The sequence below is a fragment of the Neofelis nebulosa genome, chromosome 4 (assembly GCF_028018385.1).
Source record: "Neofelis nebulosa isolate mNeoNeb1 chromosome 4, mNeoNeb1.pri, whole genome shotgun sequence".
In the NCBI taxonomy this organism is placed as follows: domain Eukaryota; kingdom Metazoa; phylum Chordata; class Mammalia; order Carnivora; family Felidae; genus Neofelis; species Neofelis nebulosa.
The window spans coordinates 18,579,946-18,598,561 of record NC_080785.1 but is presented as its reverse complement, the minus strand read 5'-3'; the positions used below and the strand labels follow the sequence as shown (position 1 = coordinate 18,598,561).

The following is an 18,616-nucleotide window of genomic DNA, read 5'->3' as shown; positions in this document are numbered from 1 at the left end:
ACCAGCATAATCAACTAGAAAATGAGACAAAATACATGAAATAACTGTTTTCAGACATCAAACAACAGGTACTGAACAGCAAATCTGTGTCCTCTGAGAGAAAAGAAGTAACACAGATGAACACGTTGAGTGTCTGTCCCAGCTTTCTGCTCTTCTGGCACTTAGTAGACCCCTGGCTGGGCCAACAATCACACTGAGCAGAGGTGACAGTGATCAAAACCTGAAGAGGCTGAGGCAACTGAAATTTATGGGGCAAAATATCACAAAGAGGGAAATGGTCCAAAAAGAATTCCAGAAATCTGCATAGAGGAATCCTGTGACAGCTAGTTTCCATTGGCGGCTCTCCAATAAAGATACTCTGATAGAGTCCAGGTCAATAATGAATTTGGAGAGGAAATAAAACAGAAGTAATACCAACCACGTGTAAATTTTTTCAGAATATAGAGGACGAGGAAACATTTCCTAACTCGTTTTATGAAACCTGTATTACTGTGATACCAAATCTAAAAACAATATAAATAAAATCACATATAAATACCTCTCATGACATAGACATAAAAATCTTTCTGAAAACATAAGCAAATTAAAAACAAAAACAGTAGTATATCATTATCAAATGAAGTGTATCCTTGGAAGGGAAGGCTGATGCAAAAATCAACCAACCTAAAGTACCATTTCAACAGAATGAAGGAGAAAACACATGATAATCTCAAAAGAAGCATAAAAGGCATTTGACAAAATGCAACACCCACTCATAATAAAAACTCAGAAAGCAAGGAAAACGTCCTCAACTTGATAAAAGCCATCTACAAAAAACTCACAGGCAATAACATACTTAATTGTGAAATACTCAACTCCTTCCCACTAAGACTGGAAACAAAGATACCTTCTATTCTTACCACTTTATTCCAATGTTATACTGGAAGTCTTAAGGCATCTATTTAACAAAATCAATTGTTCTACATATGAACTGGAAAATCAAAATTTTAAAATACCACATGCCAAATCTCAACAAACATAAAATAGTTACAGGTAAATATAACAAAACATGCTATATACTACTCCATATGCTGAAAACTACAGAACATCGTTTTATAAATGTTTAAAACCTACAGAAAATACAAAGATAAACCTTACTGATGAACTAGATGAGTCAACATTTTTAAGATGTCATTCTTCCTCAAATTGACTGGTTTATTCAATTCAAGCTCAATCAAAATCCCAGTAGGTTTTTTGGATAAAATTGCATACTAAATAAAAAGCTTATGTGAAAATGCTAAGGTCTTAGATGCCCAAAATAAATTCTATAAAAAATAAGTCTGTGGGGGTGCCTGGGTGGCTCAGTCAGTTAAGCGTCTAAATTCAGCTCAGGTCATGATCTCACAGTCCATGAGTTCAAGCCCCGCATCGGGCTCTGTGCTGACAGCTCAGAGCCTGGTGCCTGCTTCAGATTCTGTGTCTGGCTCTCTCTCTCTCTCTCTCTGCCCCTCCCCTGCTCATGTTCTATTTCTCTCTGTCTCAAAAATAAATAAAAACATTTTTAAAAAACATTAAAAAAATAAGTCTGTGGGTGGATGTGGAATGTATTCTAGGAATAAACTTACACATTTATGAGCAACTCATTTTTAAGAAAGAGTTCAAAGATATTCAACAGTGAAGGAATAGTCCTTTTTACAAATGCTGCTGTAACAATGTATCAGTAGTGGGGGGAATATCTGAATCTCTACAACATATCTGAGCCATGTAGAATACCATTACTTTTCTTTTCCTCCACAACTTTTGTTTGCTCTGATTAGATCTGTATATGTTCATTAGTAATTCAACCACCAAATGTCCTCCAAACGTTGCAATGGCCTCACAACACATTTCTCTTTTAAAACACCAAGTGTCCTCTCATTTTTATCTTTTTGTAAACCTCCGCCCCTTGCAAATTTCTGATCTGCCACATTTTGAGTTGGCTGTCCTTATATGAGGCACAGCTGCCGTCTCTCCTATCATCTCAGGAATCCTATTGTAGTCCCTCTTGTGTTTGATTACCTCTTTGCTTTATCACACATACTCTCTTCAATTCTTCATGTTGGTGAGGCATATTGTGCAGTAGATTCCTGAGAAAGAATGCACGGAGGGTAAAAAAAAATTTTGAGATCTTTCAGGTCTGAGAATGTCTTTTCATGTACCTTCACAATTAACAGACAGATATGGAGTTCTAGGGTGAAAATAAATTTCCTTCAGAAGTATCTTCTAGCTTCAAGACTTGCTTTTGAGAATTCTGAAATGATTCTGATTCTGGATGGTCATGTGTAACCTACTTTTTTCCCTCTTTGGGAGCTTGCAGACTTCTTTGTTTTCAGTTTTCTGTTATTTAAAAATAAAAAAAAGTTTGTGCCTGACACTTGATAGGCCCTTTTAATCTGAAAATATGTCCTTTGGTCCTGGGAATATTCTTCAATCATATTTTTGAAGATAACTTTCCTTCTGTGTAACTGTGGTCTATTTCTAGAACACTAACTTATTTGATATTTAACCTCCCGGATAGATCCTCAAATAAAGCTATCTCTTCTCTCAAATACTCTACCTCCTTTGTCTTTTTGCACTGTTTTTTAAGAGATCTTCTCAATTTCACCTTCCAACTCTCTCCTTATTTCTGCTATATTTTAATTATCAGTAACAATGTTTATCCTTCACTGAATTTTTTCAGACTATCTATCTTGTTCTTATTTCACGGATGCAGTATCTCCTATTATTTCTGAAATGAAAATAATAACTTTGACAAAGTTCTCATCTCCTTGGCCATTATGGTTTCCACTGTGAGTCAGTGTTGTATGATGCTGCATCAGTACCTGTGTTCCCAGGTATTTTTCTCTGAAATGCTGCACTAAAAGAACATACAAAGGCATCCCAGGTATTTTCTCCCAGCATTTCAGAGAGACTTACAAAGGCAGTCTAAGGAATGACCAGGTAGCCTGTGACTTTGTTTAGGGAAATACTAAGGTCCTTCTGAACCCATTAGGCTCAACAACTAGGACCGAACAGAAACATTAAACTCTCCTAGTTTTTAAAACCTACCCACCTCTCTGCTTCTCAAAAGTATTAAAGCAAAGTGGACCTTTATGCAAACAAGCAGGATTCATTTGTGAGTCCAAACCAGGGCTTCCTTCAACGAACTGCTCACCTGCACTTCCAAGTTTATTTAAATCATCTCAATTTGCCATTTCACAGGGTGGCCTCTATGGGCCACTTTCCCAGCAGAGTTGGGCTATGTGTAAATGGCAGCTTCCTGGACTTCTACAAGCCTTGGCAACACTGTGCTCCTCTGTGTTAACACAACCGCAGAGGCTAGTCTCTGGCGACATCTAGACTTGCTGGTCCCGGAGATGGGCTGCTTCATAACCACAGGTGGCACATGTGCTCAGCACACTCTCTGGCAAGGCTAAGCTGGGTCTCAGACTCCAAGACTCTCCCTGGTCTGCACCGTCTGCTGTCCATGACCCGCTCCGGCTGGGAGACAAGTAGAAGCCAGGTCCAGTAGTCAGGAGACCAAGCAGAAGTCCCAGCAGTTGAGGTTACGTTAAGTCAACAAGAAACCGAAAAACTTCTTCCGGGTCTGACTTAACAATAACCACCCCAGCTAAAGATTATAACTTGGAAACCCAAAAGGAGGTTGTCTCACAATTCTTTTTTTTTTACTTTTGGTTTTTTAAATTTACATCCAAGTTAGTTAGCATATAGTGCAACAATGATTTCGGGAGTGGATTCTTTAGTGCCCCTTCCCCATTTAGCCCATCCTCCCTCCCACAACCCCTCCAGTAATCCTCAGTTTGTTCTCCATATTTATGAGTCTCTTCTGTTTTGTCCCTCTCCCTGTTTTTGTATTATTTTTGTTTCCCTTCCCTTATGCTCATCTGTTTTGTCTCTTAAAATCCTCATATGAGTGAAGTCATATGATTTTTGTCTTTCTCTAATTTCACTTAGCATAATACCCGCCAGTTCCATCCACGTAGTTGCAAATGGCAAGATTTCATTCTTTTTGATTGCCGAGTAATACTCCATTGTATATATACACCACATCTTCTTTATCCATTCATCCGTCAATGGACATCTGGGCTCTTTCCATACTTTGGCTCTTGTCGATAGCGCTGCTATAAACATTGGGGTGCATGTGTCCCTTTGAAACAGCACACCTGTATCCCGTAGATAAATGCCTAGTAGTGTAATTGCTGAGTCATAGGGTAGTTCTATTTTTAGTTTTTTGAGGAACCTCCATACTGTTTTCCAGAGTGGCTGCACCAGCTTGCATTCCCTGTCTCAAAATTCTTTATGAGAATTCGCACCCTTAGACAATCTCTCATCTTTTCTATTGATCCTTTCTCGTGATCTCAGCCAGTATTATTTTGTAAATAACATTCCATATGCTAACTCTCAAATTTATATTTCTATAACAGAACCACACTTGAATATTCACCAATCTATCCAATATCTCCATATCTCCACTTAGATTTCTAATAGAAACCTCAAACTTAACATGTCTAAAATTGAATTTCTGATCTTCTCAAAAAACCTATTCCTACAGTCTTCTTCATCTCAATGGCCATCCTTTACTTAACAGGTTTGCTTTAGTCCAAACCTTAGTCACCATTTCTTCTACTTGTCCTGTATAGTGAATATCAAACTTTATGAATCTTTGTATGTCTGGAAAATGTTTTTTTTTTTTTAAGTTTATTTATTTTTAGAGAGCAAGTGGGGAGGGGCAGTGAGAGAGAGAGAGAGAGAGAGAGAGAGAGAGAGAATCCCAAGTGAGAGAGAGAGCTGGTGTGGGGTTTGATCTTACAAATTGTGAGATCATGACCTGAGCAGAAATCAAGCGCCAGCAAGGTGCCCCTGGAAAAACGATTTATTATGCTTTTACATATGAATGAAATTGACAATTCTTCAAAGTTATTCACCCTCAAAACTTCGGGAAAAAAAATTCTCTGTAAAACAGAAACAATGGTATCAGTTTTATTCTGTAGTCTATGTATTTTTCTCCTATAAGCTTTTAGAACTTTGTCTTCTAGATATTCTAAAATTTCACAATTATATAAATAGATGTTAACATTTTTCAGTCATCTTGTCTCAGACTCACACAGCCCTTCTAAGGACAACTGCTTTTCATGCGAAATTTTCTTCTAGTGGTTCTGTATTTCTTCCCATTCATTCTTATTTCACTGTTTCTGTAGCTTTTCTTAACAGATTAGAAAACAGATTAGTATCTTTTTTATGCTGCTGAACTTTTCTTTCATGCTATTTTCTATCTTTTTTTTTTGTACTATATCCTGCAAAAAAAAAATACTCAGCAAGATCTTCCAACTCAATTTGTTCTTTTTTTTTTCTTTTCAAATTATTATTTAAATTCTAGTTAGTTAACATACATTAATTTGTTCCTGTGTTCACTCTGTTCTTAGCCCACCCATAATATTGTTCATTTTCAGGATCTCTAATTTGCTCTTTAAAAAATGTTCCTTCTACATTAGATATGCCATTCTTTTTTATCTGTTTGAGAAGCATCAGTGACACTTTTAAATGTTTCTTTCTGTTGGCTTACTTATGGTACGTTCTTTTATTTACTGCTTTTTTGTGCTTCTCTTTCATAATGTTGGTATTCCTGAAATGTCTGTTAATTCTTGGTTGTAGCAATCTTTACATGTAAGAACTCTGTCAACCAGTCTATAAATGTTATTTCTGTTTACTGCAGGACGCTCTTTTGTGACTGCAGAGAGGACAAGGTGGTGGTATATCAATAATTCATCTTCTGAGCATAGGAGGTCTTAGTTCCTCCAGGGTATCTTCATCCACCTTAAGGCTCTGACCCAAATTTATAACCAGTGTTCCAGAGAGAGAGCATCTGTCTGTGCTACATGGCATAAAAGATGGGCTGGATCCATATGCTGCTTCAGTGCAACACTCAAGCAACCACACTGATATTTTCCTTAGGATCGTAAAGGCATCACTACTCTTACCTTTTCTCAGCAGCCTTATCTTGAGTACTTGTTGAGCTAATGTTTCTTTCTTAAAATTGATCCCAATGGCCGACTGTCTTTCAGATTCTCCACACTTGCTTGTCTTCCCAGAAAGGCACCCTACTATTGATAACCAACTTTGCTAAAATTATTTTATCTTTAACATGTTTCTACTTTTTTCTCTACTTTCTAAGAATTTAAGGTGATTCTGGGTAATCCCTTAAAACTGAAGTGAGTTTCTTTGAAATCTCCCCACATAACTGATTTTTCTCTAATGACAACTTAACAATTGGACTTTCTATTAAGACTCTACTTCAGGGGCGCCTGGGTGGCTGAGTCGGCTGAGCGTCTGACTTCGGCTCAGGTCATGATCTCACGATTCATGAGTTCGAGCCCCACGTCGGGCTCTGTGCTGACGGCCTGGAGGAGCCTGGAGCCTGCTTCGGATTTTGTGTCTCCCTCTCTCTCTCTGCCCCTCCCTAGCTTGCACTCTGTCTCTCTCTCTCTCTCAAAAATAAATAAACATTAAAAAAAAAATTAAAAAAAAAAAAGACTCTACTTCACAGCACACCAAAAGAAAAAAAAAAGAGAAAGAGATAAACTTAATGAAGTAAAAAAAAATTCACAAGCCTTATAGTTTTGGGCTATACTAAAAGTCACCACTTTCAACAAAATAGTTCAGTACAATTATCTTCTAACGGAATGACCAGGAACCAATTTTTAAAATATGACTAAATGTTTAAAATCTACTAACACAAATTTATTATAAACTTTGACCAAAGCTAATATTAAGGTTTCAATTACTTTTCATTCACATTCTTAAAGTATATTAACTATACAAAAAGATATAATATATACATTATAAATATCTATTACAAATGTTATATATACTATATACAAATAAAGTATATATATAATATATATGTAATTATGCATATTATTTAACACTTAAATAGACCTAACCTTTTTTCATTCATGTAATATATACTGCATGCCCACTAGATTAAAAAACAACAACTCAATAATGCACTGCCTTCTGAGACATAATTCCTCTGGTAAGGAAATTCAGAGATAAAATAAATATCCTATTTATCTAAATAGATAAATCTAAAACACATTCCTGCTTTCTTGAAATTTGGTAGTAATGAACACAAGAGCTCTTTGAAATAGGTAAACAGTGAAGGAAGTTTAAATCATACTAACAGACACTGGAAAACAAAGGCAAAAGAAACAGATATTTGCATTAAGCCCTAGGTCACCTTCAAAATAAAATGCAGCAATCCTACTTACTCTATTAAGTCACTCACTACACTGTAACTATTATGCCTACTTATTTAAACAAGACCCAGAAAGACTAAAACTCACAGAATTTTTTAGCTTTATATTTGAATTTCAAACCTACTGCCCACTAGCTGATGATACCTGGGGACAAGGTACTTAAAAGGCCTACTTTCAACGTACAACAGAAACAGCATCACAGCCTCCAGTTATCATAAGGGCTCAACAAATGAGTAACCATTACCTTCTGAACCAGGATTTCTCTGTCATTTTAACCCATAACCTCTTTTAGTAAGCATCAAACCATCTTCCCTATTTTGTACTAGAAAATTAAAGTGAATTTCCACCCAACTGAAAGTGTTTTTTCCAATTTCACACCATCCTACCTAAATCCACTGCCTCCCTACTCCTAATTCTCTTGAACATACAGTACCGCGGATCTTTTTAATCTCTCCAGATAGGAAAACTAAAGGTTAACCAGACAGATTATATGACTTTACCAAGGTCATACTATTTCATTGTATCTTAAAAATATAAGGCTACACATAAAATCGCCTGATGTTTGTAGATTCTTTTAAATCTACTTACTCATTAGGTTAAATAAATAAATAAATAAATCTACTTACTCATAAGCATGGGAGGAAAAAACTACACAAAGTTACTCTGAAGTATTTACCTTTCTACATGCAGGACAAAGCCCATTTTCATCAGTGCGAATTCGATGCCAACAAAATCGGCAAATCTGATAGCCACAGGTGCAAGGGAAAAAGTTGATATCATCTATCTCCAAGGGCTCCATGCAAAGAGGACATTCCACAGGGTCTTCCTTCGCATCAGGACTGCGAGACATCTTCACGATTATTGAGCAGCAAAAGTTTATAATAACTTAAGGGAGAAGGAAGTTCGGCACTGAGAACTAAACTGTAGAACTTCAAAGACCTGCATGACAAGAAACAAAACATACTGTTTACTACTGAAAATGGCATTTCAAGCATCAGGAATCATATTATCAAAAAATTTGGAAAATATGAAACAAATTCTGCTATCATCTCAGAAGAGATTTCAGAATGGAATTCTGAAATTTTTTTTTTTGAAGGTCAAAATAAAAAGTCTAGCATTATTCACCTTTTGGATTCAATATAAAAACAAAAGAACTTTCTTTTTTCTATATCTAGTACTAAATCACAGCACATTTTAGGGGAATAAATAATACACATCCTTAAAATACACTTTAAGCAGTCTTTGACCTAAAAGCTAGTAACAATGCCAACATAACCAAAGGAGTATTATGGTATTCTAAAATGTATCAGAAAATAATTATGTTTACAAAATAAACATAAAGAAACAGAAAAGGTTTCAGTCATCTATAATTACATGTTAATATCAAACCTTTACCACAGAAAACAAAGACCTGAAAAATATGCCAAAGAACTCAATGTATACAACCAAATATGTATATTATGTCAATGAAAATTTCTGGTAAAATAAGCACATGAAAAGCATTTCTATGGTAATGCTACAAAATTGTACAAAAAACAGGAAGGGGAAAAGAACCAAATAGATTCTGTATTCCAAAGTCTTTTAAAAAATTAAATAATTTTTAGGGGTGCCTGGGTGGCTCAGTCAGTTAAGTGTCCAACTTCAGCTCGGCACATGATCTCGTGGTTCATGAGGTCGAGCTCAATTCGGGCTCTGTGCTGACCACTCGGAGCCTGGAGCCTGCTTTGGATTCTGTGTCTCCCTGTCTCTCTGCCTCTCCCCTGCTCATCCTCTGTCTCTCTCTCTGTCTCAAAAAATAAATAAAAACATTAAAAAAAAAAAACAACTAAAAAAAATTAAATGATTTTATATTTAAAAAATAAAAAAATAAACTGAGATACTCTATAAATAGTGGGTTTCAATGTGGGTTTTCTACATACCATAAAATTTCAGAATATTAAAAACCATAACATCTGAAGGGCATTTTAGAAAACGATTTGGTAATTTTTCTAAGATGTATTCCTGACAATGCCTGTGACTTCAAAATATCTCTGCATCTAGAATAGAATATTTCAAGTGTTCCTTTTGACATCAAAGTCTTTTCTCCAAGGCTAACCCTGTAAATAAAGTCATTTTTAGAAAGGAAAAATAAATAAATGAATAAAAATTAAATAACTTATTGGGGTGCCTGGGTGGCTCAGTCAGATGACTCTTGGTTTACACTCGGGTCATGATCTCACAGTTTGTGGGTGTGAGCCTTACAATGGGCTCCAGACTGCTTGGGATTCTCTCTCTCTTCCCCTCTCTCTGCCCCTCCCATCTCTCTCTCTCAAAGTAAATAAATAAACTTAAGAAAAAAAGAACTACTAAAATTAATTTATCTCTTTAGATAATGGACAATTGAAAATACCTGGGTAATAATCTAGGTTAAAGTCAATGGTAAATTAAAACATTAGGTTGAAATCGCTATTTTTAACAGTATGCAAAATATAAGTCAATGCCATCTTTATCAAAATAACTCAGGTTTTTTTTTTTTTTTAAACATAATTCAACAAACTGATTCTAAAGTTTACACATGAAAGAGTAAATGCATACAAATTGCTTTGAAACTTCTGGGGGAAAATGAGGGAATCTGTGCTGTCAGATACTGAACTGACTACAAAGGAAAAGTAATTTTAAAATATGATATGGAAAAAAAATAAAATTTTGATATGGGAACAAATACAGACAAAAGGTCAATGAACCTAAATAAAGACTCTAGAAACAGAACCATGAATTTATGAGATTTTAATATTTGGTAAAAGTGACAGTACAAATCAATATAGCAAGGAGAGACCAGTTTAAAAAGCAATAATAAAATTCTGTTTTATCTATTTTAAGGGAAAAAAATGGTATATGTCTATTATCAAACCTGAATCATCTGTATAAAGATCCATACATTGAAATAAACAGACTAAAGTATAAGAAAAAAAAAATAGAATTTTTAAAAGTCTTGGGATACAGAAGGTCTTCCTAAGCGAAAACAATAATTCAGAAGCCTTAAAAGATAGATTTAGCAATGTAGAAAGAAAACAAAAAAAATTAAAGGTAAGCAACAGAGTAAAGGATATATTCACTACATATAATGAAGTGTTAGAGTCCAAAATACTTCAAAAAGCAATTTTAAAAAGGCAATTAAGTCAAACAAAATAATGAGAACAGAAGATGATGAGTAATTCACAGAATTACAAATTAATTACAACATATGAAAAGATGATCAATCTCTTTAGTTAGTAAATAGGGAGACAACATTTTCCCCCCATCAACCTATCAAAGAAGATAGTCTCCTCAGAAAGTAAAGATTATCACTGATCTAAATTCCTCTTTGCAGAGGAAATGAGAGCACAAAGAGTACCTTGTCTTAAGTTGCACAGCTATTAAGTGGTGCAACCTAGATTTATTCCAGGAAGTCTTAGCCCCAGAATCCGTGCCGTTAACCTGCCTTCACACCACCTTAGAATCTATCCTACAGAAATACTTGCACCTGTGCACCTAAGTACTTTGCTCTGTGATTTGCAGCTGTTCCTAGAGAATTGCAAAGTAACAGTCCATCAGCTGGGAAATCATTAACTAAATAATGATATAGCCATAAACTGAATATATCAAATCAGAAGCTATTACATACAGTTTTGAGTTTTTAATTTGTAAAAGCAAGCTGGAGACTAACCAACATAAATATACAATTACGTCGATATAAATATGTAAATCCTGTATGTGTATATATTTGATGTTTCTCTAAGAAAATAAAGCACATAAAAGATTTTACACAAAAGTGTTACCATGTCAAAAAAGACAAAATGGAGGTAAGCAGGAGAGTTTTTTTCTGAAATTAATTTTATTTTCAAAATTTTATTTTAGAAAAACCTATATTATCTGATTTGTTACAAAATATTTTTGCATTTCAAACACAAACCTTAAAAAAAAAGGAAATTACTTTCATCACCTTTTGAAAAATTAAGTTAAATCTGTCTTTTAATAATTAGAAGGAAAAAAATGAAATACTTTCCTATCATTCTATATTTTAAAATAAAAGTTTTTTTTTTTAAAAGACAGAATACGTATTTATAAACAATTCAGGAATCCTGGTTTGCAAGAGCCAATTGTGTCACTATCAGTTTCTTCATATAGAAAATGAGGTTTAGAACTAACTTCTAACAGCTCCTCCAACTTGAATGTTCCAAACTGTACCTGTAGAAAACACACACTCAAACACTGGTTTCACCAACAGGAAACTAATCGAGGGGTGCTATCTACACTTCTAATGTACTTCTGACGACAGGACATTACTTTCATAACAATAGCTTACTCAAGTTTTAGTGGAGTCATTTATGGGATGCTGGGAAGGAAAACAATACACTGGGATTTATGAATTGAAAAGCTTTCTAGAGTAAATTACCATAAATAAAACATGACATACTGAAGTTTGCTTTTTGATTGCTTCTGTTTCATAAAAAATTTTTAAAAGTCTGCGAGAGTATGGATCTTCCAGTTTAGAGGAAAAGGGACAAAACAGCAAGAAGTCCCTTAAGATGATTAATACAAGTGCAAGTGCATTTTATACACTTCTAGTACCATGGAGATGTGCCCAAGTAATCATATAAATGGTGAAATCTAAGAGGGAAGGCTAATGTGGTAGAACACTGGAATATAAGGTAAAAGAAGAGATTTCTGCCTCATCCCTTCCACTAAATAGCTATATAATCTTGGATAAGACACTCAAAAGCCGTAGGATTCAATTTTTTCATCTGAAAAATGCTGAGATGCAAAATTAAATGAAATTTCAAGTATAGAGAAATTTCTGTTAAACCCACTGAACTAAGCTTTAAAATTTTTTTGAATGTTTATTTTCAAGAGAGAGAGAGAGAGACAGAGACAGAGTGAGTGAGCAGGGGTAGGGGAGGCACAGAGAGAGGGAGAGACACAGAACTCTAAGTGGGCTCCAGGATGTGCTGTCAGCACAGAGCCCAACCTGGGGCTCGAACTCACGAACTGCGAGATCATGAGCTGAACCAAAGTTGGAAGTTTAACCGACAGAGCCACCAAGGCGCCCTGAACCAAGCTTTTAAAATAAGCTTTGCAATAAACTCTCTCCCCTCCAAACACTTTAGCCCAAATTTTCATTTAGGGAAGAATAATTTTATTTCATAAGCCAGTCAATTAATATTAAAATAAAAATAAAACAAGGGGCGCCTGGGTGGCTCATTTCAGCTCAGGTCATGATCTCAAGGTCTGTGAGTTTAAGACCCACATCAGGCTCTGTGCTGACAAGTGTGGAGCCTACTTGGGATTCTCTCTCTTCCTCCTTTGTCTGTCTGTCCTGCACATGTGTGCACACTCTCTATCTCAAAACAAATTTAAAAAATTAAAAAAAAAAGAATGCCCTTTCCAAAATAAAATGAAATAAAATACAATAAAGCACAATTAGATTTATAAAGCGATAAGAGGTAGAAAGAAATTTTAAATGAAAAAGGAAAGTCAATGACTTCCTAAATGAGGTGTGGGGGTTCTTAGGACAAAAGTGATTTGGTTTTGATTCAGTAACTGTGCAAAAAAAAAAAAAAGTACATTTTCACATACACCATGTAAAATTCACAGTGACTTGGTAAGAATACATTACCCCCCTCTATTATGAAACTGAGGCTAAGTGGTGACCCTGGATATAAGTGCTAACACACAAATCAAAAGTAAGATCCCCATCTTCAGAACCCATGCCCTTTCCAACATGGTTAAGGCAGAAATTATGATCAATGAAGCCACAGCTGCCTATCTTGGTGTATGAAGTGCAAGCTTCCAAAAAGTAAAAATGTTACTTTTTCAAAAACTTCAACTACGGAAAATCTCTACCTCGTTACCTGAGTTCTTGTTCTCTGTATCAACTGCAACTAATACCACAATGCAGTATAAATTCTGACACAAATAACGGTGCTCCTGAAACACCAAAGAGCTCACATTCCATATAGTAAGTACACATAATAAAAATCATGCCATGCTCAAAAATCACTCACAAAGTGCTGCATCCATGGATCTGTGCATAGGACCCTGTTCAAAAAATGTATACAAAAACATAACTGTAAGTTGCACTATAAGCTAACTAACTTGGATGTGAATTAAATAAAAATATTTTAAAAAATTAATTAAATTAAATTTAAAAAACCTTAATTGTAAAACATAAAGTGCTGCAGCCACTATGGAAAATAGTTTGGTAGTTTCTCAAAAAGTTAAACAGAGAATTAGTATGTGGTCCATTTCTGGATATATACCCAACAAACTGAAAGCAGGGACCTTGAACAGATACTTGTACAGCAAAGTTCACAGCGGCATTATTCACAATAGCCAAAGATGGAAACAACCCAAGTGTCCATCAAGAGATGAATGGAAAATGTAGTGTATACACAGATATTATTCAGCCATAAAAGAATAAAATTCTGATGCATGCTACAATGTAGATGAACCTTGAAAACATTATACTAAGTGAAATAAGCCAGTCACAAAAAGATAAATATTTTATGATTCCACTGATAGGAGGTATCTAAAATTCTTTCACGCAGAAAGTAGAATAGAGGTTGCCAGGCTTGAGGGGAGGGAGAATGGGAAGTTATTGTTTAATGGATACAGAGTTTCTGTTTGGGATGGTAAAAAAGGTTTCAGAAATACAAAGTGGTGATACTTACACAGCATTGTGAATGCACTTAATGCCATCCACTGTACACTTGAAAATACTTAAAATGACATATTTTAGCTTACATTTTATTGTAAAAATCAATAAAAATATAAACTATACACTTAAATGTGGTACAGAATAAACAGCACTTTTGAAAAAACTGAGTCTGTGGTTCTATATTTAAAGTCATTAATATTTTAATTTTTTTCCTACCTAGTAGCTTAATTTGTCATAAGTTAAATGTGTATATGATGCAATTCCATTGAATAGTTACATAAAAGTTACACTCCTGAATAAACTATACAACCAAAAGTATGCATACACTGTAACAACACATAATGGAAATCTATTTATAGATATGACATACATACACACACTTTGATAAGTATCTAGAATAGCATCTTAAGTGTCCATAAAAACCATACATTCAATATATGCACAAAACTATAAATGAACATGTTTTAAAATCTGTAATAAAGTACACCACCCCACTTAAGAGTTTACTCAATTACTGTTTTATAACTGTGAAATTCTTATTTCTTTAACAATCAGTCCGTTCTCAGTCCACTGTCACTGGAATGGAAACTTCAGGAAGGCAATTACCTGGTATATCATATTTACAATGATATACCAAGCAGTTACAAAATGGCTGGTGGTAAATAGTAAGTATTCACTTATTTGATGAAAGAAAACTGAACAAAAGAAGGAATAAATTATTTGTTGTATGTCACTTATGACTGACAACCGTTGTCAAAAATCAGAAACGACACTCTAAGTTGTCCATTGTTTCTGTACTAGGTTTTTATCTTACAAAACATGTTACTTAAATATCAACAATCCTTCTTCCCCTTTTAAATTAAGTACCAAACTACCAGCATACATATACCATGAATATACATACACTATGGAACTCAAGACTGTTTGTATGACCTTTAGGAGCAGCAAGAAGGCTTATCTGTGTTTTAGGAAATACCTACCTAAGAATTTAAAGTCTCCTTCATAAAGGTTAAGATGTCATTACACAAAAAAATCAATTATATGGGACTGCCTTCTACCTCTCCACCAGTGTATTCCTCATTTAGTAAATTATTTTACTTTTGGAAGATGTAAGTCAAAATCAGCATCCGAGTCATCTCACATACTATAACACGTCCCCTAAGTATTTTTCACAGAAGAAGAGGCAGCTAAGGGTGGAAGGAGATGAACAGAACCTTTCTCCAGTAGAAAGTAACCACCATGAGGGCAAAGACGGTCTTACTTATTAGCATATCCAAAAATCTTAAAATAGTTTCTGGCACATAAATATTTGTCAAGTGGAAGGAGAGCAAGAAAGAAGGAAGAAAAGGAAGGAAGGGGAAGTAGTCTACTCATCCATAAATGGGTAAGTACCTATTTTAAGACTTGCTGAATAAAACTGGCAACCTTTACAAATCTATGCATAGCAAATACACATTAGATACAATAACAGACTTCTCTGAACATCTCACTGATAAAGCAAAAGTTTTTCTATTTTCTTATGATTCAGGGCTCGATACTAAAAAGGAAAAAAAAAAGCAATTTGCTAATTTGCATGCATTTGTTTACAGTTAGAGGAATATGATCATTGATTTTGGGAGAGTTGTTTGTTAAAATCCACCAATTTATCAGCTGAACAAATCAAAGACATCCAAGATGACAAATCATTCAAATAAAGCAATAAAGAAATCTAACACTTTGCATACAAATACATATTTCAAAATTTAACAATATGAAAATTAATGTTTATTTATTTTTGAGACAGAGCACTAGCAGGGGAGGAGCAGAGAGGGAGACACAGAATCTGAAGTAGGGTCCAGGCTCTGAGCTATGAGTACAGAGCCTGATGTGGGGCTCGAGATCATGAACCATGAGATCATGACCTGAGCCAAAGTCAGATGCTCAACTGACTGAGTGAGCCACCCAGGCACCCCAACAATATCACAATTAAAATGTATTAAAAATTGATTATCTAGGTGTATCAATTTAAAGAAAAAAGATTTGCTACAAGTTTCCTTCCTGTGGGGGGGAAAAAGTTTCCATATACATTTAAAATGATTCAAGTAAGGGGTGCCTGGATGGCTCAGTCGGTTGATTGACTTTGGCTCAGGTCATGATCTCACGGTTCATGAGTTTGAGCCCCACATTTGGCTCTGTGTGGACAGCTCAGAGCCTAGAGCCTGCTTCATATTCTGTGTCTCCCTCTCTCTCTCTGTCCCTCCTCTACTTGTGCTCTGTGTCTCTCTCTCGCACTCTCAAAAATAAACATTAAAAAACGTAAAGATGACTCAAATAAAAAGTATTTTTAATTTTTAACATTTATTCATTTTTGAGAGACAGAGTATAAGCAGGGAAGGGGCAGAGAGAGAGAGGGAGACACAGAACCTGAAGCAGGCTCTAGGCCCTGAGCTATCAGCACAGAGCCTGACGCGGGGCTCGGACTCACGAGCTGTGAGATCATGACCTGAGCCAAAGTCGGACGCTCCAACCGACTGAACTACCCAGGCACCCCAAATAAAAAGTATTTTAAACCACTTCCGTAAAGACTTGTACTACTTAAAGAATAGTAGGCAGAACTTAACAATGACTAGTCTTTTAAAGGAGGGAAGTTTATGGCACAAAAACAGACACATAGAAAATGGGATAGAATAGAAACCCCAGAACTAGACCCACAAAAGTATGGCCAACTCACCTTTGACAAAGCAGGAAAGAACATCCAATGAAAAAAAGACAGTCTCTTTAACAAACGGTGCTGGGAGAACTGGACAGCAACATACAGAAGGTTGAAACTAGACCATTTTCTCACACCATTCACAAAAATAAACTCAAAATGGATAAAGGATCTGAATGTGAGACAGGAAACCATCAAAACCCTAGAGGAGAAAGCAGGAAAAGACCTCTCTGACCTCAGCCGTAGCAATCTCTTACTCGACACATCCCCAAAGGCAAGGGAATTAAAAGCAAAAATGAATTACTGGGACCTTATGAAGATAAAAAGCTTCTGCACAGCAAAGGAAACAACCAACAAAACTAAAAGGCAACCAACGGAATGGGAAAAGATATTTGCAAATGACATATCGGACAAAGGGCTAGTATCCAAAATCTATAAAGAGCTCACCAAACTCCACACCCGAAAAACAAATAACCCAGTGAAGAAATGGGCAGAAAACATGAATAGACACTTCTCTCAAGAAGACATCCGGATGGCCAACAGGCACATGAAAAGATGCTCAACGTCGCTCCTTATCAGGGAAATACAAATCAAAACCACACTCAGATATCACCTCACGCCAGTCAGAGTGGCCAAAATGAACAAATCAGGAGACTATAGATGCTGGAGAGGATGTGGAGAAACGGGAACCCTCTTGCACTGTTGCTGGGAATGCAAATTGGTGCAGCCACTCTGGAAAACAGGGTGGAGGTTCCTCAGAAAATTAAAAATAGACCTACCCTATGACCCAGCAGCAGCACTGCTAGGAATTTACCCAAGGGATACAGGGGTACTGATGCATAGGGGCACTTGTACCCCAATGTTTACAGCAGCACTCTCAACAATAGCCAAATTATGGAAAGAGCCTAAATGTCCATCAACTGATGAATGGATAAAGAAATTGTGGTTTATATACACAATGGAGTACTACGTGGCAATGAGAAAGAACAAAATATGGCCCTTTGTAGCAACGTGGATGGAACTGGAGAGTGTGATGCTAAGTGAAATAAGCCATACAGAGAAAGACAGATACCATATGTGTTCACTCTTATGTGGATCCTGAGAAACTTAACAGAAACCCATGGGGGAGGGGAAGGAAAAAAAAAAAAGAGGTTAGAGAGGGAGAGAGCCAAAGCATAAGAGACTCTTAAAAACTGAGAACAAACTGAGGGTTGATGGGGGGTGGGAGGGAGGGGAGGGTGGGGGATGGGTATTGAGGAGGGCACCTTTTGGGATGAGCACTGGGTGTTGTATGGAAACCAATTTGACAATAAATTTCATATATTGAAAAAAAAATAAAGGAGGGAAGTTTAAAAAAGAAAAGGTAAAAGCATATTTAGGCTCTCTTATCAAGAAAGCTAACTGGTTGTGGGGCACCTGGGTGGCTCAGGTCATGATCTCATGGTCCGTGGGTTAGAGCCCTGCCACGGGCTCTGTGCTGACATCTCAGAGCCTGCTTCCAATTTTGTGTCTCCCTCTTTCTCTACCCCTCCCCTGTACATGTGCTGTCTCTTTCTCTCTCTCTAAAATAAATAAAGATTAAAAAAAAAAAAAAAAAAAAAAAAAGCTAATTGGTTGTTTTAATTGTATCCAGTACATCAAAACTGAAGGTTTTAACTTTATTAGAAAAGTCAGATGGCTGACCAAGGAAGTTTCTGCCATTCTAACAGTTCTTTTATATCTTCATTTATTGACTGATTCAATAAATAGTTATTAAGTTCTTACTCTGTTTCGAATTCTAGTCTCCGTCTTTGGGATATATTAGTGACCACAAAAGGGAAAAATAATCCTAAGGTATGAGCAAATAAAGAAATATTTTCTCAAGAAAATCTACTGAAATTCAGGAAAAACAGAAAGACTACATAGTAGTTGAATCAAAACCTACTCCCTCTCTTTCCTTCCCCCTCACCAGCTCAGTGGGACTGAAACTTCAGACTG

At 35.8% G+C, this 18,616-nt stretch overlaps 1 protein-coding gene across 7 annotated transcripts in view; it reads right to left on the bottom strand.

Moving 5' to 3' along the window:
• Positions 1–18,616, bottom strand: part of CNOT4 (CCR4-NOT transcription complex subunit 4) — a 148,262-nt gene that overhangs the window by 75,860 nt on the left and 53,786 nt on the right. For all 7 annotated transcript variants that reach the window (XM_058724182.1, XM_058724183.1, XM_058724184.1 and 4 more), the window contains exon 2: positions 7,951–8,213. In XM_058724182.1, coding sequence (XP_058580165.1) covers positions 7,951–8,124 — 174 coding nt within the window. In that variant the 5' untranslated portion in view covers positions 8,125–8,213. The remainder of the gene's footprint in view (positions 1–7,950; positions 8,214–18,616) is intronic.